This window comes from Girardinichthys multiradiatus, chromosome 3 (assembly GCF_021462225.1).
Source record: "Girardinichthys multiradiatus isolate DD_20200921_A chromosome 3, DD_fGirMul_XY1, whole genome shotgun sequence".
Taxonomy (NCBI): domain Eukaryota; kingdom Metazoa; phylum Chordata; class Actinopteri; order Cyprinodontiformes; family Goodeidae; genus Girardinichthys; species Girardinichthys multiradiatus.
Window position 1 is genome coordinate 47,229,842 of NC_061796.1, and position 26,376 is coordinate 47,256,217.

Consider the following 26,376-nt stretch of genomic DNA (forward strand, 5'->3'; position numbering starts at 1 on the left):
TTTAGTGTTTAACCCTTTCTCTCTCCTAGACATGGCTACTGACTGAGCTTCTACTGTAACTAACTCTATGTGCTCTCTTTCAGACTCTAACCTTGAAAACTGGCTCAGAGTTTATCTGTTCTTTCTTTCTAGGTGAAACGACTAAAGGAGCTACATCCATTAACATTTACTTTTCCTTCCCATAGAAAGTACTCCTGGATCAGTGCTTCTTTGTTCTCTTTGTGTCTCTGCTCTGTTCTCTCAAACCCTCAGTCGGTCGTGGCAGATGGCCGCTCACACTGAGCCTGGTTCTGGTTCTGCTGGAGGTTTGTTCCTGTTAAAAGGACGTTTTTCCTCTCCACTGTCTCTACATGCATGCTCAGTATGAGGGATTGCTGCAAAGTCAACACCAGTGACTGTCCACTGTCTCTACATGCTCATCCAGGAGGAGGGAATGCTGCAAGTCACTGACTGGATGCAATCTGCTGGGTTTCCTTAGATAGAAAAACTTTTTATCTAATTTGAATAAATAACTGAATCTGACTGAACTGTTCAACATGTGTTGTGAATTGGCGCTATATAAATAAAACTGAATTGAATTGAAAACTGAACTGTTTATTAAATAGAGATGAACATCTAAAACCACATGAAACATGGAGGTCACTTTGATTCCAGTCAAATATTTTGTGCCGATGGTTAATTAGCTTCTCCAGAAGCATCTCTGTGTTCCCTCATCTTTCTGTAGTTTTTTCTTCTTCTTTGGTTTTAGGAAATCTGTGAAACCTGGAGCCTATATTTGTTGAAAGGTGACTTTATCAATGCACTGATGTAAAATTAAAGTTCAGTCTGCCACTAAATTCACCAATTTCATTGCAGGAACCTTTATGCACAAACCAGGCGGATATTTGGTGGTACCGTTCGACCAGCTTAATTTCCGCTCCAGAAACATACAGTAATAAATAAATAACTCAATAAAATAATTACTGGCCCAAAAAGTAGCTAGAAATATAAATTAGTGCACCAATAAATGCAACGAAATAATAGAAAGAAGAGATTTATTTGTACTCGTCGTACCGGGTCGCAGGGGCAGCAGACTCGGTAGAGACACCCAGACGTCCCTCTGCCCAGACACCTCCTCCAGCTCCTCTGAGGGCAGCCCAAGGCTTTCCCTGGCCAGCCGAGAGACATAGTCCCTCCAGCGTGTCCTGGGCCGTCCCCTGGTCCTTCATTCGATAATTGATCAATTATTCAGATGTAAATATATATTTATATTTTAATCTCTAACCATTGTAATTTATCTTTTTGCTATTAAGCTTATTTTTTATTTAAACCCATAATTTTCAATCATACGTTTTTCATCTCAGTAATTTTCCTTTACTTAAAATAAAGTTTTATTTTTTCTAGACAGTTTATTTCTTTCATATTTATTACCACCAAAATATATTTAAAACGTGTTTTTTCCCTCAAAAATATTTTTCATTTCTGTCCCTTTATTTCTTAAGCACTGATGTATTTTCTCCTCTAATACATCTCTGTATTATTTTCTTACCCAACAGATTTCCCTGAGCTCATTTCTGTCTGTCTTTCTTTCTTACATTCTTAGGTCACTGGATTGTCTTTTCCTCCTCAACATGACCCTGAAAAATTATTTATTTTTGAGGTAAAAGCATGTTTATAATTTATTTGAGTGGTAATAAATATGAAAGAAAAAAAGAGTTAGGAAAAATAAAACAGCAAAAAATTCCCTTATACTAAATAAACAGGGAAAACACTTTAGAAAAAGTATATGATTTGAAAATTTGTGTATTAAATAAAAAATAAGCTTAATAACGAGATAAATTACAACAGTTAAAATAGAAATATATATTTATCTCTGAGTAATTGATCAATAATTGTATTAATCTATTCTTTCTATTATTTTGTTGCATTTATAGCACACTAATTTATATTTCTAGCTACCTTTTGGCCCAGTAATTATTTTATTCATTTAATTAGTTTTATATGTATTCCTAATTATGGCAGGATTGGTCCTACATAAGGGTCAAATGTCCTGTTCTGCAGCTATTACCCTGAACCTTCAAATGGTTTCTGATTGGTTGAATATTCCCAGCATCATGTTTCAGTCATCTCCCATTTTAAACACATATTTACTGTTGTTATGCAGAATATTAGCTTGTTTGACATTCTGATGCATCAGGAAAATCGCTCTAAACTCAGAGGAAAAGATTTAAAAAGGAAAATCACAGATTTCCACCTTTTAGCTGTCTGCAGGACCAGAGAGGGTTTCATTCTGTTTAGGTTAGGATGCTTGATAAAAATAATCTCAATCACCGAAACAAAGTCTGTGAAGTTTACTCTGGTCTTGGTGCTTGAAGTTATTACACATGTTTTACAGTGTAACTGATGTGGGAAAACATAATCAGTTAAGTTTTATTGCCTCATGTGCAAACAGTGTGAACACAGAAACATGGAGTAGGGGCTTTTCCTGCTCCAAAGCTCAGATGCATCAGTGATGGACTGCCTGTGGAAACGGTCCCTGTATGGCTGGCGCCCCTACACTTTTACAGCTAAAGACCCATTAGCGATACCTACAGGACATGAAGGATAAACTGTCAATGACGTGAAAACGAGACCCGAGACAAATGGCGGTGGGTTAATATACCCCTAGTTTGCACTTACATACGTGGATATTAAAGGATGCTCATTCAACTGTTGCAGAAAATAAATTTAACAAGAATGGCTTCATCAATATTTTCTATTTGAGTTTATTGTTGTTATTTGAAGATACTGCAGATGGGGCAGTACCAAGAACGTTGGCCCATCAGCAGCTGTAGGTTTCTGTTGGTGCTGTGCTCGAAGCTGCGCCTGGTTTAACACTCAGAGACTTGTTACTGACCAACCCTCCTCCAGGTCAGAGGCTTAAGTGAGCGACTTCCTGTTTTGCCACCAGCCTCCTAAGTGTCTCTGTGTCTACAGCCACTAGACCAATAAACCCAATTAAAATTGGAAATGCCTTCGTTTTCCCAGCATGTCTGCATGATTTACAACTATATTGGGTGTAATTAGCGTTAGTGGTATGTAACAATTACAGGTGAGAGTCTGATTGCCCATAAAGATTCACTTATTACTACCAACGTCTCATTTACATGTTTACCTTTATTTTCATATTGAAAGTGGTCACATCCAGGAGTCTGGGATTAAATCATGGACTCAGTTCAGAACCGTTTCATTCGGCTGGTTTTGTATGCACAGTTTTTTTTAATGTTTCAGTAGGAAATAGTTATTTTTCTATTTGAGGCCCAGAGCTTTTTTCACGTAGTGGAAGACATTCTGGATAAATTTAAGTTTGGAATGTCTTTACTTTAAGTGGGATTTCTATGAGGAAATCTGAGATAATCTGGATAATATGGAGTTTCTTCTGCTACTGACCCATCGCCTTTATCTCACTGAAGCTGTGGATTAACGAGTTTGAATGTGGAGTATTTTTGTTGTCCAACTGAAAGTTAACAGATTAACCTGCTAAAGACGACGTACGGAGGCTGTAGTGGACCTCTATTGCTTTTCTGTCTGTAGAAGCAACGCCCATGAAAGCCATACGTAGGAGGAACGACCACCTCAGTGTCAGCAAGAGTAATTTAACCAAATGGATGGTACTGCGCCCTGTAGTGTCAGGGTAATGTACAAGGTTTAGGGTAGCAGATTTGTATGATGGTAACTTGACAACAATCTGCATCCATAAAACACCCAGTTTGTGCCTGCAGCTAGGAGGGTCCATACTCTACACGGTCTGCGGTTCTAGTAGGAAGGTCCAGAACTAATGGTTGTGTTTAATCTGGTGAGGCACTATATATTTTATCACAGTCATTGCAATATCAATACATCCAACATTAAAGCAGCAAAGGACTGCTAAGGCGCAATATTTGGTACGTTGAGATATTAACAGTGTGATGCATTCACCCTCTGCATGTCAATAAGATACCTGCTCAGTTAATTGGACTTTGACAACTGATACAGACCTTGGAGGGAGAGATTCTAAAACTCAAACTGACTTGTGGCAACATCGTGATAACTAAAACTAAAGAGAGCAGTGAGCAAAACGTGGTTATCGTTTCATATCATAAATTGCATGTTTTCCTTACATAGTGCAGGCATAGTTTATTTTTGAAAAATACTTTAATTAAAAATGTAAAAGTTTAAGTGACACATGCTGCGCTCTTGTTGAATTCCAAAATAAAAAAACTGATAAATTAAATGCAATGTTACATTTTATATCAGACCAACAAGCTACTGACATATGGACCACCCTGGTCCTGAAACTCATAATGAGCCAAACAAATTCTGGAGCGGCACCGTGCACAGCATGTTTTTATTTAGAGTCCGTTAATGGAGAACAAGCTGATGTTTGTTAGGTTCCCACCAAACCGGCTCATAAACCAGGACAGAAGCAAACATGGTAGGAACATCTCTTCTCATGTTTTGTGAGCAGATCCTGGTTGCTTCATGGAAACAGCCAAATCAAGCTTCCCATCAGTCCCTTTAAACAGCTCAACTCCCAGTCAGACTACAGGTAGCATGGATCCACAGAAGCTCGGCTCTCTGAGGGGTTTATTCACTGTATCTGTATGTGTGTGTGTGTGTGTGTGTGTGTGTGTACAGTCCGTCTGCTGCGCTCAGACCTGAATGTGCATGAGAACCTGTTGACGATGAGCTGCAAAGTCTTCAGACACCGTGTCTGGAACAGGAAAAAATTCATTAGAAAAATGTAGAAGAACAGAGACAAAAAGTTTCTAAAGAACAGAGCAAGTTGCAGTCTGAGTGAGTTTTACCGTTACATCTGTAGCGCAGGTTGGACCAGATGATGTTTTCCTGCGAGAAGCAGAAAACTCCAAGTCGGCCTCCTCTCATCGTCGTGTCGATGACGACACCGGAGTCCGCCACCATGTCCCTCCCCTCAAACAGCTTCACCCTAAAAACAAAACAGACCATCAGTCTCAAGTCAATAGATACACATAAACAAGACAAACAAGGCACTAAATATACAACACCATAATTAGAAGGAAATACATTGATATTCAGATTTTTCCACAAGTTCACCCTCAGTGCACGTTGAAAAATTTAGCCTCATGAGCACCACAGCTTTCACCAAGTGTGTCGCACATGTCCGCTACTGCTACAGCATTTACACAACTGCTACTCCAATAGTAATTACCCTATAATATTGTTACTTAATCTCATGCTACGCTATGCTGTCTGAACTGATCAAGATTCACTTACCTCAGCATGCTGAATGCTCGAAACTGAAAGTAACCTAATTTCCTATGAATTTGGGAAATAATTATCTGACCATTTTGGGGCACTAATAGACCATTGAGATTTCAGTTGCCCATGGAAAAGTAATGGTTCCCAATGGTTCTCTGATCCCAATGTACACACACTATTCAGTTAAATTCAATTTATTAATATAGTGCTGAGTCACAGCAAACATCATCATTTAGATCCATGCAACACATCAAAAAAGCAAAATAAAGTATTAAAATTATTGCTAGCTTTAAGGAGGATTCTCCTGACGTCTTTATCCACAACTTGCAACTTGTAGCATTAGGATGACCACAGAGGGGCAGTAAAGAGCTAAGTGCAATATGCCACAAACAAACTACTTTACTCAAACAGAAGAGAACTAAACTTGCATTCAAAGATGTTTATCTGGGCACTGTCAGTAAACATCATTTGATAGGTAGAGAATTGGTCCAGATATTAACATTTTTACAGATCTGTTGTAAAATAAACATGTAATAGGCTCAGTAGGCGACTGTGACTCAGTAGGAAGAGTAGTTGTCTTGCAATCAGAGAGTTGTGGGTTCGATTCCAGCTTCCTCTGCCATATGTCGATGTGCCCTTGGGCAAGGCACTTAACCTCAAGTTGCCTACCGATTTGCGTATCGGTGTATGAATGTGTGAGGGTTAATGAGTGCGATTGGGTGAATGTGGCTCTAGTATAAAACGCCTTGCAGTATGACTGAAAAGGCGCTATATAAGTTCAATCTTTTTACCATTTAATACCCGAGTCATTTATGTCCACTTTCTACATGTTAAACCTGCCCTTTGACCTGCATTATATCAGCTGTATACTGGAAGACCATTTATCTACCAATCAAACATATAATACAAATTTCCTCTTTGCCCAACACAATAGCTACTACCTAAATTATACTTGAAACCAGTGAGCGTACCAGTACAAGAGAACCCTCACATTATTTACTGTAACCTCCTGTGCTTTAATTTGGAGGGAACTGCAGCAGATATTTTACATCTAAACACCAAACCCGAACCCAAATCATTCCCAGTACAACACGGAGAGAAAGAGTCAGAGATTTCCGGAGCAACTTTGTTGTGGCAGCATCTCAAAATCAGAATTAGCTTTACTGGCCAATCGTGCAAACACACACAAAGTTTAGCTTTGGCTGGTGGATTGACATAAATGAGAAATGACAAATTCCTACATTTCCCATGGCACCATCAGATGAGGAGGAAGAGCTAATTTGCCACATAGCTTTGGAAAAATAAAAATAAAAGCAGGTGGTTTATTAGGCCATTAAACCAGACTGCGGTGCAGAGAGTGGCCATGACAACAACAATCTTTCTATTCACCTGACCTGCTTGGTGGCATCAGTGTTGTATGAGGTCTCCTCAAGTCCAACCTTATCTCCACAGTCTTGAGTGACCTCAACTTCAGGTTATACTGGCTGCACCAAAGAACCAGCAACCAAACCTCCATTTAATATGCAGATCATCATCGTCCTGGATGAGCCAGATGACCATGATGTCGTCTCAAGATTTAGGAGTTAAACTGCTGGGTGTGTGGAAGTCCAGTCCAGTGTTAAGACAGAAAACCAGTAGGACAAGGTCCCAGCCCTGAGGGACGCCAGTGCTGATGAGGGTCAGAAATTACCTCATCTATCCTCATCTGCTGTGTTTGTCAGGGAGCTGGAGATCCAATGACAGATGGCAACTCACTGAGTTGTGATAGTCTGGATCTCTGGAAGATCTCTGGAATGATGGTGCTAAGAATTATGGTCTCAAACATGACCCTTCCAAAGGTCCCTGGCAGTCAAAGTGATACAAAATGTGATGTAGTAACATCAACATTTTCAAATAAATAAAGTGTTAACATTGCTTTAAATTGTGTTTTCAGAACACGGTGAAGAACATGGACCCATATTTGAATTCAGTTCGACAACTGAGGACTAATTAAGGCCGTAATTCATACTGGGAGGAATGAAGTATGGAACCAGGCAGAAAGAGGGACTGGAAGCTGAAGAGAAACATGATGATGTCTGGAGTAAAAAACTAAACTACTGACTAATGAGAAATGAAACAAAGAGGAGGAGTAGATCCATCTGATCAAGACAGAGGTGAAGATTTTACAAAAAAAACCTGAACACAAGAAAAAGTTTAAGTGAACACAAAGCCAAGTGTGGAAATAACTCAGATTTAACATGTTCAAACAGATACATTTAATATAAAATTAAACAAAAACTGAAGAAACAGTGGAGTAAAAACACTTAAATCTAAACCAATCATAGCTTTTGAGCTATTCCAAAGACCCTCTCTCCCCTCTTAAATTTCCTCCTGACAGACTTGTACATTTAGTAGTTTCTGGACCACCAACTCAAACACTTTAAGCCTGAATCAGGTGCCAGAGTTCAGAGAAAATCCTGCAGGGACGAAATGATCTCAGATGTGGATGTTGAGATTGGGACCTGAGGTTTTTCTCTCATAAACTCTTCCAGTGTTTCTCTCTGTCTCTGCGTCTGATCTGCATATGAACGGCTGCCGAGGCGGATTCCTGCCAGGGCTTTGGTCGTCATGGAGACAAGTACAATGGAGAGCTGGGGGGCCCCGGGGCCACAAAAAAGGTTCAGAGGGGAAAGAATGCAGTAAAAAGAAAAAGGAGAAAAGAGACGAATAACGGACGACAGACAAGTGTAAGAGACATCTGCAGGCTGAGAGAGTTTGATAAATTACTGCTTTACTCTAGACTACTGTAGTACAGTTCTACACTGACTACTACAGAGCACTGCGGTACCTGTAATACCTGATACAATATAATCAAGATACAAGATAATCTGCAGTATCTAGACATTTCATATGTACATATGGTTACATATTAAATCTCCATAAATGGTAATGAGTCTTTTGAATCACTGTGGAGGAATTTGGACCCACTCTGCTTAGACACATTGAAGGGTTTTCCAACATGAACGGCCTGTTTAAGGTCGTGCTGCAGCATCTCAATTGGACTTAAGTCCAGACTGTCACCTAGGCTGGTGTTCTTTTTAACCATTCGGAGCTGAACCTATGCAGAACCAAAGTTAGCTTGAGGTTAAGATCACAAACTTAGGGCCAGACACTACCTCAGTGTTTTCTGCTAGAGGATCTCTGCAGAATTTATGAATCTATCAATTACGGCAGATCATCTAGGAAGCAGCAAAGCAGGCCCAGGCCATCACGCCACCATTGTTTCTCTAAAATGCTGTTTTCTCCATATGTATCGGGAGAAACACCTTCCAATGTGGTCCACTGTTGTCTCTTCAGTCAGATTATTTTCCCAAATATTTTTGGTAAATGTGAGACAGGTCTTTGTGTTCGTTTGGGTTAGCAGTGGTTCTGGCCTAGGAACTCCCCCAAGGAGGCAATTTTTGCCCAGTCTCTCGTTCTTATTGAATCATGACCTCTGACCTTAACTGAGGCAGTCAGGCCTGCAGAGCTTTAGATGTTGTTTTGGGTTCTTCTGTGGCCTCCTGGATGGGTTGTAGATACTTTTACTGGAGTAATTTTGGTAGATCAGCTTCTCCTGGGAACGTTCTGCACTATTTTCTCTGTGTGTGGATAATGGTTCTCACTGTGGTTCTCTCAAGACCCAAAGCCATAGAAATTAAGTTTTTCTTTGATGATCTTGAATTTGTTCAGAGCAGGGCATGAGGACCTGTAGCCTACTTCACGTCGGTAGACAGGTTCTATTTAAGGAACTTCTTGATTCTATGGGTCTGGCAGTGATCAGATCTGGGTGTGACTAGACTCAGCTGAATAAAAATGTGGTTAATTACAATTTATTCATCATTTTGAGGAGGGAATATACAGGTCCTTCTCAAAATATTAGCATATTGTGATAAAGTTCATTATTTTCCATAATGTCATGATGAAAATTTAACATTCATATATTTTAGATTCATTGCACACTAACTGAAATATTTCAGGTCTTTTATTGTCTTAATACGGATGATTTTGGCATACAGCTCATGAAAACCCAAAATTCCTATCTCACAAAATTAGCATATTTCATCCGACCAATAAAAGAAAAGTGTTTTTAATACAAAAAACGTCAACCTTCAAATAATCATGTACAGTTATGCACTCAATACTTGGTCGGGAATCCTTTTGCAGAAATGACTGCTTCAATGCGGCGTGGCATGGAGGCAATCAGCCTGTGGCACTGCTGAGGTCTTATGGAGGCCCAGGAAGCTTCGATAGCGGCCTTTAGCTCATCCAGAGTGTTGGGTCTTGAGTCTCTCAACGTTCTCTTCACAATATCCCACAGATTCTCTATGGGGTTCAGGTTAGGAGAGTTGGCAGGCCAATTGATCACAGTGATACCATGGTCAGTAAACCATTTACCAGTGGTTTTGGCACTGTGAACAGGTGCCAGGTCGTGCTGAAAAATGAAATCTTCATCTCCATAAAGCTTTTCAGCAGATGGAAGCATGAAGTGCTCCAAAATCTCCTGATAGCTAGCTGCATTGACCCTGCCCTTGATAAAACACAGTGGACCAACACCAGCAGCTGACACGGCACCCCAGACCATCACTGACTGTGGGTACTTGACACTGGACTTCTGGCATTTTGGCATTTCCTTCTCCCCAGTCTTCCTCCAGACTCTGGCACCTTGATTTCTGAATGACATGCAGAATTTGCTTTCATCCGAAAAAAGTACTTTGGACCACTGAGCAACAGTCCAGTGCTGCTTCTCTGTAGCCCAGGTCAGGCGCTTCTGCCGCTGTTTCTGGTTCAAAAGTGGCTTGACCTGGGGAATGCGGCACCTGTAGCCCATTTCCTGCACACGCCTGTACACGGTGGCTCTGGATGTTTCTACTCCAGACTCAGTCCACTGCTTCCGCAGGTCCCCCAAGGTCTGGAATCGGCCCTTCTCCACAATCTTCCTCAGGGTCCGGTCACCTCTTCTCGTTGTGCAGCGTTTTCTGCCACACTTTTTCCTTCCCACAGACTTCCCACTGAGGTGCCTTGATACAGCACTCTGGGAACAGCCTATTCGTTTAGAAATTTCTTTCTGTGTCTTACCCTCTTGCTTGAGGGTGTCAATAGTGGCCTTCTGGACAGCAGTCAGGTCGGCAGTCTTACCCATGATTGGGGTTTTGAGTGATGAACCAGGCTGGGAGTTTTAAAGGCCTCAGGAATCTTTTGCAGGTGTTTAGAGTTAACTCGTTGATTCAGATGATTAGGTTCATAGCTCGTTTAGAGACCCTTTTAATGATATGCTAATTTTGTGAGATAGGAATTTTGGGTTTTCATGAGCTGTATGCCAAAATCATCCGTATTAAGACAATAAAAGACCTGAAATATTTCAGTTAGTGTGCAATGAATCTAAAATACATGAATGTTAAATTTTCATCATGACATTATGGAAAATAATGAACTTTATCACAATATGCTAATATTTTGAGAAGGACCTGTATGTTTTTTACAGAGGCTCGTGTTGGTTTTATCTTTTATTCCTTAATTAAAAAAATAAATTTTTAAAAACTCCCTTTCATTTTTTCTCAAATTATGTTTGTTTGATATTAACATTTGTTTGATGATCTGAAACATTTAAGTGGGACAAAAAAGCAGAAACAGAAGAAATCTCTAAGGGTGCAAATACTTTTCCACAGAACTGTTTCAGGCATCTTGATAGCTCTTTGTTGTTTGAGCTGTTTTTTGTTGTATGTCTGAATTTCTGCACTATAAGATGATTTAATAAAAGTATTTAGTCGGTAAAAGAAGGTGGCTGTTGTCTCAGTGTAATCTCACCTGATGTACCCCACCTGCGGCCGGTGGCTCAGCTGCCAGCGGTACGAGGTTTTGTCCTTCCAGCCGGTGTTTCGGGGGTCCTTCCAGAGCAGCTTCACCTCTCCAGGTGTGTCTCCAGTGTGCCACAGAGCATTCCTCAGAAACTCACCCGGTCCGGTTCGGGACTTCACTGCCTGCAGGACAGAAGGTGAAATGTTCTATCTGCTATTTTCTGATAAACTCTGGATTAAAACAGGAGAGAACAGAGAACCAGAGGTACAAATGTGAGTTCTGGAGAAGGTGTGGAGTTGTGGGTTTAGTTGTGTGCATGAAACCTCAAACAGCCTTTTAAAGAAACATCTAAACCTTTTAGGTCCTGAGAAAGAGCTTTTAGCACCACCTGTGTCGGGTTCTACCACATCCTGTGGTCCTGGAGGTGTTTACCTCAGTGGTCCTTGGCTACATCCACCACTGTGTCAACACTGTCACGGTGGAGAAGTGCATCCGTGTGTTTCCCGACCAGAAACCTTGGATGAACAAGGATGTCAAGGCACGGCTGTGGGACATAAACAGCGCCTTCAGGTCTGGAGACAAGGAGCATTATAGTTGTGCTCGTGTTCGCTGAAGAGAGGCATCAGAGAGGTCAAGGTTGACTACAGGCAGAGGATTGAGGCGGACTTCAGCAGCAATAACAGCAGACAGGTGTGGCAGGGACTCCAGCACCTGACCAACTACAGATCCAGCAACACCACCGTGATCTCTGGGGATGCTTCACTGGCGGAGGAGCTTAACCACTTCTTCGCCCACTTCAAGGTTGAACCACCAGCGGGGTCCACAATGCAGTCTACACCCCTCGACAACCAGACCTTCACTGTGAAGACACAGGAGGTGAGGAGAGTCTTGAGGGCAGTGAACCCACGTAACGCTGCTTCACCGCCATCTTTAACCAGTCCCTCTCCCAGTGCTCCATCCCACCTTGCCTGAAGTCCTTCACCATCGTCCCTCTGCCTAAACAGACTAACATCACCAGCCTGAATGACTACTGGCCAGTAGCACTCACGCCCATCGTTATGAAGTGCTTCGAGAAACTGGTACAGGGTCATATCACTTCACACCTGCCCCCCACACTCGACCTCCACCAGTTTGCCTACAGGGCTAACCGGTCCACGGAGGATGCCATCACCACCGCTCTGCACACCACACTGACCCACGTGGCAGCAAGGGAGCTACACGAGGCTGCTCTTCCTGGACTTCAGCTCGGCGTTCAACACCATCGTCCCGAGCCGGCTGGTGAGCAAACTGGGACACCTGGGTCTCCCCAACAGCACCTGTAGTTGGATTATGGACTTTTTGACAGACCGCTCCCAGAGGGTGAGAGTAGGACACCACCTGTCCTCTCCACTGAGGACCAGCACGGGCTCTCCACAGGGCTGTGTGCTGAGCCCCCTGCCCTACACCCTCTACACCCACGACTGCACCCCCACCCACCCGAGCAACACCATCATCAAGTTCGCGGACGACAGCACGGTGGTGGGGCTCATCTCAGGAGAGGATGAGACGGCTTACAGGGCAGAGGTGGAGCATCTGTCAGCATGGTGCATGGACAATAACCTGACTCTGAACAACTCCAAGTCAAAGGAGCTCATCATTGACTTTCGGAGGTGTAAACAGGACACACAGCCCATCACCATCAACGGGGAAGGGGTGGAGATGGTGCCGGACTTCAGGTTCCTGGGCACCCACATCAGCAAGGATCTGACATGGACTACTAACTCTACGGCGATCCTGAAGAAGGCGCAGCAAAGACTGTACTTCCTGAGGACTCTCAGGAAGAACAACCTGCGACCAGAGCTGCTGCTGTCCTTCTAACGCTGCTCTGTGGAGTCGGTGCCGAGCTGCGGCATCTCGCTGTGGTTCTCCAGCTACACTGCAGCAGAGAGGAAGCAGCTCCAACAGGTCCTCAACACCTCCCAGAGACTGATTGGCTGCCCTCTCCCCTCCCTGGAGGAAATTTACTCCACCCGCTGCCTGAGGAGAGCCCGCAGCATCATCAGGGACTCCTCACACCCTGGTCACCATCTTTTTCAACTGCTCCCCTCTGGGGATTCAGGACAATAAGGACAAAAACAAACAGACTGAAAAACAGCTTCTTTCCGAAAGCTGTTGTTGCCCTGAACGCCTCATGTACTCTGTAACAACTGTTACTATCAATAACGACATAAACAGTAAATATATTCCATGCAATTTCTTTTAACACTAAGTGCAATATGCTACCTCATGTGCAATACTTGAACAACCTACAAATATTCTTGTATATATATTTTCCATCTGTACAGCCCTTTTTTATAACTTTTTTATAACTTTATAACTTGTAAACTTTTTAATATTATATTCTTTAATTTGCACTACTTGCCTGCACTGTTTTGTTCTGTTTTTGTTTTTGAAAATTTTGTTGCACAAAGCAATCGTTGTTGAGCAATGACAAATAAAGAATTCTGATTCTGATGTCTACAGGAAGCTGTGATGTTTCTCGAGCTGAAGCTTGACTGTTGCTACTCATTTTATTTATACAGCATCAATTCATTGTCTCAGGATACTTAAAAATGAAATACATCAGTCTATTACATACACCCTTATATGATCCTAGTTATTAAAAATACATTAAAATTCTGTTTATTTTTCATATTGGTAAAATAAAAGAACCAGCAGATTGCATCGAGTCACTGACTTGCAGCATTTACTCCTCCTGGATGATCATGTAGCGACAGCTGAGAGGAAAGCTCCCCTTTAACAGGAAGAAACCTCCAGCAGAACCAGAATCTGGGTCAGTGTGATTGGCCATCTGCTCCGACTGACTGGGGGTTTGAATGACTGACTGATGAGCTACAATCAGGGCTGAATTTGACTTAGGTCCCCTCTTCCTGTTAAGACCATCAGAACCAGAACAGCGTGGGAGAGGGAGCCAAGCTTAAGTAATCTTGGTTAGTTGGCTATTACTTGCTGAGACAAACTGAGCTGAAACGCAAATAAAAGAATAAACCCACAGCATCAGACTGTAACTATGGTAACAACAATCAAAATTAGGCTTAGCACTTTTTAAAATAAACTTTTCAATTCCTTTAAATCTGAAGTTTCAATTTTAAATAATTAATAATTAAAAATATGTAATTTAATCTGTCAAATCAAATATATTAATATTCTCCTTCTCAAGAAAAAACTAATAAAAATGTTTAATCTCTGTGTTAAAATTCAAGCGTTTATGGGAGACCCCTGACAGTTTCGGGTCCCTAGGCAGCAGCTTAGTTCGCTTAAGTGTAGCCGACAGAAACCTTGAGCTGCAGGGCGGGCTGGGCCGTGGCTCTGAAGGGGACGGACTGCCAGTACGCCTGCTCCGTCTGCTTCCACATCACCACGTAGAAGCTGGAGGAATCCTGGTATCCAAAGATGAAGCCGGCGTAGTCGTCGTCTGTCACTGTGTTGACGTGGAACGTTCCTTCGAAGTCGACCCCATTAAACGCTGTGTAGCCTGCAGAAACACAGAGCAGGAGGCAGTTCGCTGATGGATCAGAACCAGAGAACGGCTCTGATGTTTTTAAACTGATTGAAGGGAAACATACCAACAGCTAAACCAGGATCACTGTTCATCGTCTGCACAATCTCCATCCCCTGACAGGGATGACAGAAAACGCAGGAAAAGGCTGATTAGTACAATTCTTGATTATTATTCTGCCTTTTTTCAATCAAATGTCCTTTTCTGTATTAAACAGTCCAGAAAACAGAAACCTTCAGGTTCAAAGTGACATGAACCAATGAGAAAACATCTGATCCTGATCTAACATAGAAGACTGAAGACATTTTCTACTAACACTAAAATTGTTTCCTTTTTCCATATTCTAGAAACCCTCCATTGATTTCCTGATGCTTCCGGTCATTGTTACAGAAGGTTCCTCCTTGGAGGTTCAACCATCAGGATATCATAACAATGATCTGGACTTTACAAGCTTCTGATTTAAATCCAACCTTAAACAGACACAGCAGATCACAAATTATCGCTGACTAAACTAAGACAAAGGCAAATTGGAAAAGGTTTGTTTAAAAACTGACTACATCCTTGCTGATTTCAACCAGGGAATCCTGCAGCCAGGTGATGATCATCATCAGTGTCAGGAACTCTATAGAAGCAGGAGAATTGTCAGCTTGCTGCTCTGAAGCATCCAGGTTTGTATTTACACAATGCCAAGATGGGAAGACATCAGGAAGGACCTCAAAGCAGCAGCTGTTGCTGCACCATCAACTTGAGAAGTCTATCTTCAGTCCATCATCCTACAGAGAGGAAGATTTTTCCCAAGAGGAAAACATCTCAGACAGCTGCCAGCCTGGAAATCCTAGCACATTCAGCCCAATGTCAGAGCGCGAAGAGAAATGGCCAAAAACCCAAGAGCTCCATTCTAGACTCTACAGGCCTCATTAGCAGGCCAAAGGTCATAACACTAAACCAGTATGGCTGTTTGGAAGGGTTGAAGGAGAAAGCCTCTTCTCTCTAACACCAAGATGCCAGCATAACTTATATAGCTATAAAGCTGCATCTGGATGAAGGAAGACTTCTGGAAAAATGTCCTCTGGAGAAATGAGACCAAAGTAGATGTTTGACCATAATGGACAGGACCATGTTAGGAGGAAACAAACCCCGCAGGTCAGCGCAAACACCTCAGACAAACTATCAAGCACGGTAGTGGAAGTTAGATGATAAGGGCTTGTTCTGCAGCTGCAGGATCTGGTCGTCTTGCAGTCACTGAGTGGACCATGATCTCCTCTGTTCACCAACGTATTCTAGAGTCAAAGATGGGTCCATCTGTCCAACAGCTGAAGCTTGGTCCAAACTGGGTCCTCAACAGAACAATGATCACAAACACAGCAGCTGCAACAGAATGGTCGGAAAAAAAATCAAGGTGTTGCAATGGCCTAGTCAAAGTCCAGACCTCAACCTGGTTGAAATGCTGTGGTGGGACCTTCAGAGAGCTGTGCAAAAACCTCAATAAACAGAAGCAACAATGGAAAGAAGATTGGAACAAAACTTCTCCACAATCATGTGAGATACAGACAGAAAACCCGCTAGAGTTACAGGCTGCTGGAGGAGGTTCTACAGGCTGCAGGAGGAGGTTCTACAGGCTGCTGGAGGAGGTTCTACAAGCTGCTGGCGGAGGTTCTACAGGCTGCAGGAGGAGGTTCTACAGGCTGCTGGAGGAGGTTCTACAGGCTGCAGGAGGAGGTTCTACAGGCTGCAGGAGGAGGTTCTACAGGCTGCTGGAGGAGGTTCTACAGGCTGCAGGAGGAGGTTCTACAGGCTGCAGGAGGAGGTTCTACAGGCTGCTGGAGGAGGTTCTACAGGCTGCAGGAGGAGGTTCTACAGGCTGCTGGAGGAGGTTCTACAGGCTGCTGGAGGAGGTTCTACAGGCTGCAGGAGGAGGTTCTACTGGCTGCAGGAGGAGGTTCTACAGGCTGCTGGAGGAGGTTCTACAGGCTGCAGGAGGAGGTTCTACAGGCTGCTGGAGGAGGTTCTACAGGCTGCAGGAGGAGGTTCTACTGGCTGCAGGAGGAGGTTCTACAGGCTGCAGGAGGAGGTTCTACAGGCTGCTGGAGGAGGTTCTACTGGCTGCAGGAGGAGGTTCTACAGGCTGCTGGAGGAGGTTCTACAGGCTGCAGGAGGAGGTTCTACAGGCTGCAGGAGGAGGTTCTACAGACTGCTGGAGGAGGTTCTACAGGCTGCAGGAGGAGGTTCTACTGGCTGCAGGAGGAGGTTCTACAGGCTGCAGGAGGAGGTTCTACAGGCTGCTGGAGGAGGTTCTACAGGCTGCAGGAGGAGGTTCTACAGGCTGCTGGAGGAGGTTCTACAGGCTGCAGGAGGAGGTTCTACAGGCTGCAGGAGGAGGTTCTACAGGCTGCTGGAGGAGGTTCTACAGGCTGCAGGAGGAGGTTCTACAGGCTGCTGGAGGAGGTTCTACAGGCTGCAGGAGGAGGTTCTACAGGCTGCAGGAGGAGGTTCTACAGGCTGCAGGAGGAGGTTCTACAGGCTGCTGGAGGAGGTTCTACAGGCTGCAGGAGGAGGTTCTACAGGCTGCAGGAGGAGGTTCTACAGGCTGCTGGAGGAGGTTCTACGGGCTGCAGGAGGAGGTTCTACAGGCTGCAGGAGGAGGTTCTACAGGCTGCAGGAGGAGGTTCTACAGGCTGCTGGAGGAGGTTCTACAGGCTGCAGGAGGAGGTTCTACAGGCTGCTGGAGGAGGTTCTACAGGCTGCTGGAGGAGGTTCTACAGGCTGCAGGAGGAGGTTCTACTGGCTGCAGGAGGAGGTTCTACAGGCTGCAGGAGGAGGTTCTACAGGCTGCTGGAGGAGGTTCTACAGGCTGCAGGAGGAGGTTCTACAGGCTGCTGGAGGAGGTTCTACAGGCTGCAGGAGGAGGTTCTAAAGGCTGCAGGAGGAGGTTCTACAGGCTGCTGGAGGAGGTTCTACAGGCTGCAGGAGGAGGTTCTACAGGCTGCTGGAGGAGGTTCTACAGGCTGCAGGAGGAGGTTCTACAGGCTGCAGGAGGAGGTTCTACAGGCTGCAGGAGGAGGTTCTACAGGCTGCTGGAGGAGGTTCTACAGGCTGCAGGAGGAGGTTCTACAGGCTGCAGGAGGAGGTTCTACAGGCTGCTGGAGGAGGTTCTACAGGCTGCGGGAGGAGGTTCTACAGGCTGCTGGAGGAGGTTCTACAGGCTGCTGGAGGAGGTTCTACAGGCTGCAGGAGGAGGTTCTACAGGCTGCTGGAGGAGGTTCTACAGGCTGCGGGAGGAGGTTCTACAGCCTGCAGGAGGAGGTTCTACAGGCTGCTGGAGGAGGTTCTACAGGCTGCAGGAGGAGGTTCTACAGGCTGCAGGAGGAGGTTCTACAGGCTGCAGGAGGAGGTTCTACAGGCTGCGGGAGGAGGTTCTACAGGCTGCAGGAGGAGGTTCTACAGGCTGCTGGAGGAGGTTCTACAGGCTGCGGGAGGAGGTTCTACAGGCTGCTGGAGGAGGTTCTACAGGCTGCAGGAGGAGGTTCTACAGGCTGCGGGAGGAGGTTCTACAGGCTGCAGGAGGAGGTTCTACAGGCTGCGGGAGGAGGTTCTACAGGATGCTGGAGGAGGTTCTACAGGATGCTGGAGGAGGTTCTACAGGATGCTGGAGGAGGTTCTACAGGCTGCAGGAGGAGGTTCTACAGGATGCTGGAGGAGGTTCTAGTTTTCCAAACACAGCTGTTCTATGTGATTAGATTCTCACGTGTAAATCCGTAATACCTAAAGGGGGCAGAGCTTCTTTTTACCTGGACTGTATTTCAGAGTTTATTCTTCTGGTCCACCGATCATGAATAAAGTAAAAATAAAGTAGAACAACGTTTAATGAGTACATTTTCTATTGTAAACACACCTCACAGCTTCCCCTCACCACCAGTTCTGCCCTAAGTTAATGTTTGAAACAAGTCCTAAAGGATAAGAGACAGTAATAAACAATCAACAAAAGCCATAAACTGTCAGGTACAACCAGACACAGAGTTAATATCAGCAACTAAATCATATAAACTGGCTTTACTGAACATTAGATCTTTGTCATGAAAATCATTTTTAATCAATGACTTCATTACTGACCACGATCTTGATGTTCTGTTTTTAACAGAAACATGGTTACATGAATTTAATGAAGCTCCCATTCTGATGGAGACGACGCCTCCAAACTACAATTTTCTTTGTGAGAGCAGACAGCAAAGAAAAGGTGGAGGAGCCACTTTGTTTAAAGATTTATTAGAGTGTAAAAAAGTATTTCTGGGCAAATTTGACTCTTTTGAATATTTGGCTCTCCAGGTAAAGAGCCCGGTCCGAACAATGTTCTTGAATATTTACAGGTCTCCTAAGTCCAAAACAAACTTTTTCAGTGATTTTAATGAGCTTTTATCTGTGATATGTGTTGATTATGACTGTTTAATTATTGTGGGAGACTTCAACATTCACATGGACAATCCTGAAGACAGAAGTCCAATAGATCTATGTGACACTCTTAGAAATGTTGGTTTAACTCAACATGTTAAACAGCAAACGCACAAACAGGGACATATTTTGGACTTGATCATCACTAAGGGTCTAAACATTTCCAAGGTGTCTGTAACTGATGTTGTTCTATCTGACCACTTTTCTGTTATTTTTGAAAGCATCATCTGCAATGACTCAGTTTGCCAAAGAGACATGATAAGAAAACGCATCTTTAAGGACGGTGCTGCTGAAACCTTTAACCAGATTTACTCTTCTACCTCCACTTTGCCCTGTAACACTGTAGATGAGCTGGTAGAAAACTTTCATTCTAAAATCTCAGACATCATTGATTCAATTGCTCCAATTAAAGTGAAAGTTGTTTCTGGGAAGAAAATGTCTCCATGGAGAAGTGCTCCACCAGTCAGAAGTGAATAAAAGGAGTGTTGAAAAGCTGAACGCAGGTGGAGAAAGACTGGACTCCAGGTTCACTATATTATCTATAAAGAGAGATTATACAGATATAACCTACAACTGAAAAATGCAAGAGAATCTTTATTTTCTGAGATCATCAGTAAAAACATTAACAATGCTGGTCCATTATTTGCCACGGTCGACAGGTTAACAAACCCTCCTGTAACTGTAGCATCTGAACTCCACTCTACCAGGGCCTGCAATGAATTTGTTAAATTCTTCTCTGAAAAAACCCAAAAGATCAGAGAGGCAGTCAGAACATCCACATCAACTCCAGGACCAATGTTGTCTCCAACTAGAACTGATTTTGACAAAATTTCCCAATTTCACCAAATAAACTACAAAAACTTAGAAGAAATCGTACAGCAACTAAGCTCTTCTTCCTGCTGTCTCGATCTTTTACCCACAGCTTTCCTTAAGAAAGTTTTGCCTGTAATAACATCTGATTTAACACAAATAATAAACACGTCCCTTTTGTCAGGTGTTTTCCTCCAGGCTCTGAAAACAGCAATTATCAAACCTCTATTGAAAAAGAGCAACTTGGACAAGCTGCTACTACAGAACTACAGGCCTATATCAAACCTCCTCTTCATCAGTAAGATTATTGAAAAAGCTGCGTTTCAGCAGTTAAACAACTTCCTAACAACGACCAACCGCTTCGATGTCTTCCAGTCAGGCTTCCTGCTCACCACAGTACAGAGACTGCTCTTGTCAAGGTGTTCAATGACATCCGTATAAATGCAGACTGTGGAAGAACCACAGTGCTGGTATTATTGGACCTTAGTGCAGCATTCGACACTGTTGATCACTCCATTTTATTAGAGCGCCTGGAAAACTGGGTCGGCCTTTCTGGTACAGCACTCGATTGGTTTAAATCCTACTTGAAGGACAGGGACTTTAGTAGGTAACCTTACATCAGAGAGCACAAAAATCACACGTGGCGTTCCCCAAGGGTCCATCTTAGGGCCCCTCCTATTCAATATCTACATGCTCCCCCTAACTCAGATTTTAATAAACAACAACGTAAGTTATCATAACTATGCAGACGACACACAGCTATACGTTACGATGTCACCAGGTGACAATGAACCCATTAAAGCGCTGGGTAAATGCTTAGAAGAAATCAATGCATGGATGGGCCTAAATTATCTTCAGCTGAATCAAAACAAAACTGAAGAAATAATCTTTGAACCAAAGGAAGAGCGTTTAAAAGTTAGCACACAGCTTCAGTTAAAACAGCTAGAAACCACCAGTCAGGCTGGAAACCTGGGTGTAGTGATGGACTCAGACCTGAACCTTCAGAGGAACATAAAGACAGTAACAAGGTCAACCTTCTATCACCTAAAGAACATCTCCAGGATTAAAGGACTAATGTCTCAGCAGGACCTTGAAAAACTAATTCATGCGTTCATCTTTAGTAGAATTGATTACTGCAATGGTGTCTTCACAGGTCTGCCTAAAAAGTGGATCAGACAGCTGCAGTTGATCCAGAACGCTGCTGCCCGCGTCCTCACTAGAACTAAGAAAGTGGAGCACATCGGCCCGGTTCTAAAGTCCCTACACTGGTTCCCTGTAGCTCAGAGAATAGACTTTAAAATACTTCTGTTAGTCTATAAATCACTGAATGGCTTAGCATCAAAATACATTACAGACTTGTTGTCAGTGGATCAACCACCCAGACCTCTCAGGTCTTCTGGCTCAAATCTACTCTGCAGAACCAGAACCAGAACCAAACATGGAGAAGCAGCTTTTAGTTCTTATGCTCCACTAATCTGGAATAAACTCCCAGAAGACTATAAACTCGCCAAAACCCTAAATTGCTTTAAATCAAGATTAAAAACTCATTTGTTTAGAGTGGCCTTTGACTAGGCCATCTAAACATTATTAGTTAGGTTTTCAGTCCAATTTTCCTCTGCTACCTCTGTTGTTTGATTTTCTGTATCATTGTAATGTTTTCCTTATGTTCAGCGCCTTGAGTGCCTTGTTGCTAAAAAGCACTAAATAAATAAAGTTGACTTGACTTTAATCAGTTACCTGATTCAGAACCACCCAGTTGGGGTCGATCTGAGCCTCGCCTTCAGGATCCAGGATCACCGTCTGAAAGGCTCGGAAGTCCGTCAGAGTGACCTCGGCGCTCTCTGGACACACGTCAATTAGATCCATCACGGCATCGTTGTCGAAGTCGTTCTCACAGACATCTCCGACTCCATTAGCTGAGGACAAAGACAAGACAGACAGGGGTCCAGAAAGAGTCCAGGTCAGGTCAGGGTTTACACGAAGAAGCTGAGTCTTCATGGTGTAATTAAGTTAAGATGGAGAATACCAACAGAAACCAGCCAGGGATGGAATCTCTCTTTTTAAAACACTTTTTGGAAAATAAACTAACATGTGCCAAAGGGCTCATTTTAGGGTCCAAACTAAATGTCCCATAGAGAGAAAGATTTGATAAAACCCAGAGTCTGTCTCTGCTCAGCGGAGTCTGATCGGGTTTCTGATTCTGCTCGTTACCATCTGAGTCTTTCTGGTTCGGGTTGATGATCAGTCTGCAGTTGTCGTAGTCGTCGTTGACACCGTCGTTGTCGTCGTCGTGGTCGCAGTCGTCTCCGAGGCCGTCGTTGTCGGAGTCCAGCTGGGAACTGTTGGGAATGTCAGGACAGTTGTCTCTGGTGTCCTGGTGACCATCTCCGTCCCTGCAGGGATATAAGAAGAAGAAGAAGAAGACCAGCTCTCACTGTGGTTATATGCAGTTTTCACTGTTTTTATCACTCTCAGTAAAACCAGCTGAACCAGCATTACAGCTGAAGTATTTTAGGGTTTCTGTTATGGTTTCATGGAGCCACAGTGACTGGACAGCAGCAGAGGAAGGTGTTGATGTTTCTGACCTCAATAAAATCCTTTCCATAGTAATTACTGGACCTGCTGGGACCATCTGATGCGTTGTACTGAAGCTAAATATCATTATTGATCATATGTGTTTGTTAGACATACGTGTCCTGGTTGGTGTCACAGACGTCTCCCACCAGGTCATTGTCCACGTCCGTCTGAAGAAGAGGAGATGCCCATGAAGAAACATCTGATCTCAGAGCAGGACTCATTAATAATGATGTAGAATAATTTGGGAGCAGCAGCTACAGTCCTACAGTAGCTTCTTTACACAAATAAGAAGCATAAAAATACCTTAATGTTTAACAACAATAAACATGCTTGATTTTTGCTTCAGGTTCATTTAAAGAAAAAATCAAAATCTAACCATTTAGAGCACCCTAAATCTGTCAGGTGAAAGTTCCTATTAAAGGATCAGTAGCAGCCTCTGCTGAGGTACCTGCATAGGGTTGCTGAGCTCAGGACAACTGTCACAGGCGTCTCCGACTCCGTCTCTGTCTCTATCCGTCTGCATTGGGTTGGGAACCTTGGGACAGTTATCCAGAACGTTGGGAATACCTGAACACACAGACACACACATCCTGGTTCAACATGTGAATGGAGGTTTTTAAACCTAAACTTTTTTTTTCTCCACCTGTCCTGTCTCGGCATTTCAGGAATACCATATAGAAACTGGTTGCCTGACCCCAGGGCAGTCATACGCCCCCCAGAGGCAGGTCGTCAGTGAAGCATAGAAGACCTGCCCGAGCCCCCAAGGAGGGAGGGATGCAAACCAGAGCCCAGCTTAGTCCCTACGACCCACAGCCGGCACAGAGGCAGAGGTAAAAGAGGACCCTGCCACGCCGCCGCAGCACAACCCCCACCCCTCCCACCACCACCACCACCATGGATGTTTGTCTGTGGTAATGGAAAATGTTGCTACAAATGCAGATGTGTATGTCACAGTGATCCCATCAAACTTAATGTGTTGTTTGTTTCTGGTTTCCTGGATGTGAGGATGAGACTGTTATGATTCTGGCCCGTCTGACTACTCTGCTCTCACTCATGCAATCAACTCATCTCCTTCACCTGTCTGCTGCTGCGCAATCACCGTCGTGCCACACACCTGTGGAGCTGCAGTTATACACAGCCATCTGACAGGCAGACGGTGCCAGATTTTCAAAAACATTTGTGAGTAGTTGTCCAGCGTTCCTTCCTGACTGATCTTGTTCTCTGACCTTGCCTTGCCTCACGGATTTTGCCTTCTTGCCTGCCCCTTGTCTGATGGATTGGATTTCTGGATTTTGTCTCTGTTTCTGTCCCTGGATTTACGCCTCAGCCTAACCACTGGTTTATTCAGCCTGAGCCCGCCTGGCTCTCTAGTCCACCAGGAATTATTGTCAAGAGGACAATCACAGCTCTCTGTGTTCCTGCTTCAGCTGATTCCTCGGAGGATATGGACCAGTCGGCAATCCGACTTCAGTCTGTTGGACGCTTCCTCATTAACTGTCTGGATCACTTCCTCTTCTGGATTCTGTGCCTCATCCCCAGACTGAGAAGGTTGGTGGCTTTATCTAACTCTTTGCAAGTCCTGAGTTTTATTCAGCCACTAACTAGTCTTTCTGCTCTCAGTGGTTCCTGGAAGCTGACTGCTGTTCTCCTGCTCTCTGATCCTGAGTTTCTGAATAAACCTTTTAACTTATCACTTTGTTTGGCTGAATTTGGGTTCTCTGTCTCTGGTCGTGATAGAGACACAGAGACAGCAACATGTAGAAAGTTTGTCTGACTTTTTACTAACTGAAAGAGAAAGATGTTACATGTCACCCTGTTTCCACTGACTGTGGTTCTGACCCAGTTTGGACCTGTTTTGTGTGACAGGTTGTGAGCCCTGCTCCAACCAGAATAACCCAGACAGACCACCTGATGGTTTAGATTATTTATTGGAGTCATATAAACCATGGGTGTGAGTAGAAAATGTAGTTAAATCATCAGTTGTCAAAGTGGGTGAGAAATGTTCAGTGGTTCTTTTGTTTGTTTACCAAACGACCAAAACTGCAGAAGACGAAAATGACAAAGGGTGGAAATGCACAGCAAACTTCTGCAACACTTTTCTAGGGACAAAGGATAAAAAAACTGGCTTTGGATAAACTGTCAAATTTAGTGAAGGTTTAATTGCTTTACTCAAATAAATTTAAGTGTATTTCTAATTCATAAAAAGATGGAAATAAACTCAAATCCTTCCAACAGCTCTTCCCCCTGATTGCCAGCAGAGGGCAGAGCAGATTAATTTATTTTTCTCTTTTGAAAGAGGTGATTTATCATTTCTTTTTTTTTTTTATCTGTGTTTCTGTCAGAGATACTAGTCTGCAGACTCACACCAACATCCTCCATCAGTTCAAAGTACACTCTGATATGTTCTCTGTAAGTTCTCCTCTGGTGTCTCTCAGAAAGGTGTTTAGGAGAAGAAAGAGGTGCTTATTTTTCCTCACCATCTCCATCTATGTCCTGGTCGCAGGCATCTCCCTGTCCGTTGTTGTCCGTGTCCTTCTGGTCACTGTTGGGGACGGTGGGACAGTTATCACACGAGTCTCCAAAAGAGTCGCTGTCCGAGTTCTGCTGGTCTTTGTTTGGGACCAAACGGCAGTTGTCCTGAGCCGCAAACAGCAGGTCATGTGATCGCAGCTGTTACAGCTAAAACAACATCTGCATCTAATGATCTCCAACCTCCACGTTCTTGATGCCATCTCCGTCTGCGTCCTCGTCGCACTGGTCTCCGATCCCGTCGTTGTCCGCATCCTCCTGACCCGAGTTTGGGGTGAACACACAGTTGTCCTGATGGAGGTGTACAGCGTGTCATAAATATATCATCAGGGTGTGAGGATTGACTGCTGGAAACATGCCATCTGACCTGTTTGCAGTGTTTGTCGTTGTCCATGCAGGGCAGAGAGCGGTCGGGATAACCGTCAATGTCCGTGTCCATCCCACACGTGTGTCCATTCCCGGCCCAGCCCACGTTACACTGGAAACACATTTATAACGCATATATAACAGAGGAAAAAATGGAAAACATTAAATTCAATTTTTCTGTACAAATAGTCATTTAATGTTTATCTGGTATCTCTAGCTTCAGATGAACTTCATACACATTAACCAACCTCCCAGATCAGATTCCTGACTAAAAAAAAAGCCCAAAAACAAAAGAAAAATGTATGGGAAGAAACTTGTGCCATCAGAAACTGAATTTGATTTGCTCTGACTGAATTTCAGTTTCTAATGGCACAAGTTTCTTCCCATAGAAATGTTGAACTTCTATGTGTGTAATTATTTAGGTCTATCATGTGACTGAAGTCCTCACCCTGCAGGAAACCTCTCCATTCCTCTCCATGGTGCAGTGGGCGTTGGTGTCACAAGGGTTAAAGGTCAACGCAGCACATGAGTTCCTGGGGAAGCAGCCTGATGTTTGGTTGCCAAAGAAACCAGGTTTACAGCCTCCGCATTTGTAAGAACCCTGAAAGAGACAGAACATATCAGCTGTGATGTTCAGGCTTAATGTCCACCAGGGGGAGCTGTCTCCCAGCCTCTGTTGACTCCAGATCAGGCTACAAAACCATCTTTTTAGAATTTATCAACACTGGATCAGTTTCAATTTCAATTCAATTCAGTTTATTTATATAGCACCATTTCACAACACATGTTGTCTCAAGAAACTTCATAAAAGTCAGGTTCATACATTCCAATTAATTCTAACCATTGAACAGTTCAGTCAGATTCAGTTATTTATTCAAATTGGATAATAAGTTTTTCTATCTAAGGAAACCCAGCAGATTGCATCCAGTCAGTGACTTGCAGCATTCACTCCTCCTGGATGAGCATGTAGAGACAGTGGACAGTCACTGGTGTTGACTTTGCAGCATTCACTCATACTGAGCATGCATGTAGCGACAGTGGAGAGGAAAAACTCC

General features: G+C 43.7%; 1 protein-coding gene and 1 long non-coding RNA gene across 2 annotated transcripts in view; one reads left to right on the forward strand and one right to left on the reverse strand.

Annotated features, from left to right (window-relative positions):
* Positions 1–4,133: 4,133 nt before the first annotated feature.
* thbs3a (thrombospondin 3a) overlaps positions 4,134–26,376 on the reverse strand; it is a 37,211-nt gene continuing 14,968 nt past the window's right edge. The window contains exons 11-23 of the mRNA XM_047361416.1: positions 25,770–25,922; positions 25,323–25,433; positions 25,139–25,246; positions 24,904–25,063; positions 22,875–22,993; positions 22,541–22,593; positions 22,061–22,242; positions 21,587–21,765; positions 14,661–14,709; positions 14,373–14,569; positions 11,065–11,237; positions 4,806–4,945; positions 4,134–4,711 (exon numbers count right to left, since the gene is read on the reverse strand). Of these exons, the coding sequence (XP_047217372.1) occupies positions 4,650–4,711; positions 4,806–4,945; positions 11,065–11,237; positions 14,373–14,569; positions 14,661–14,709; positions 21,587–21,765; positions 22,061–22,242; positions 22,541–22,593; positions 22,875–22,993; positions 24,904–25,063; positions 25,139–25,246; positions 25,323–25,433; positions 25,770–25,922 (1,686 nt within the window). The 3' untranslated portion in view covers positions 4,134–4,649. The remainder of the gene's footprint in view (positions 4,712–4,805; positions 4,946–11,064; positions 11,238–14,372; positions 14,570–14,660; positions 14,710–21,586; positions 21,766–22,060; positions 22,243–22,540; positions 22,594–22,874; positions 22,994–24,903; positions 25,064–25,138; positions 25,247–25,322; positions 25,434–25,769; positions 25,923–26,376) is intronic.
* LOC124865907 lies at positions 23,657–24,643 on the forward strand. Its single transcript, XR_007037687.1, has 2 exons — positions 23,657–23,974; positions 24,047–24,643. It is a non-coding gene; the product is annotated as an uncharacterized LOC124865907 (long non-coding RNA).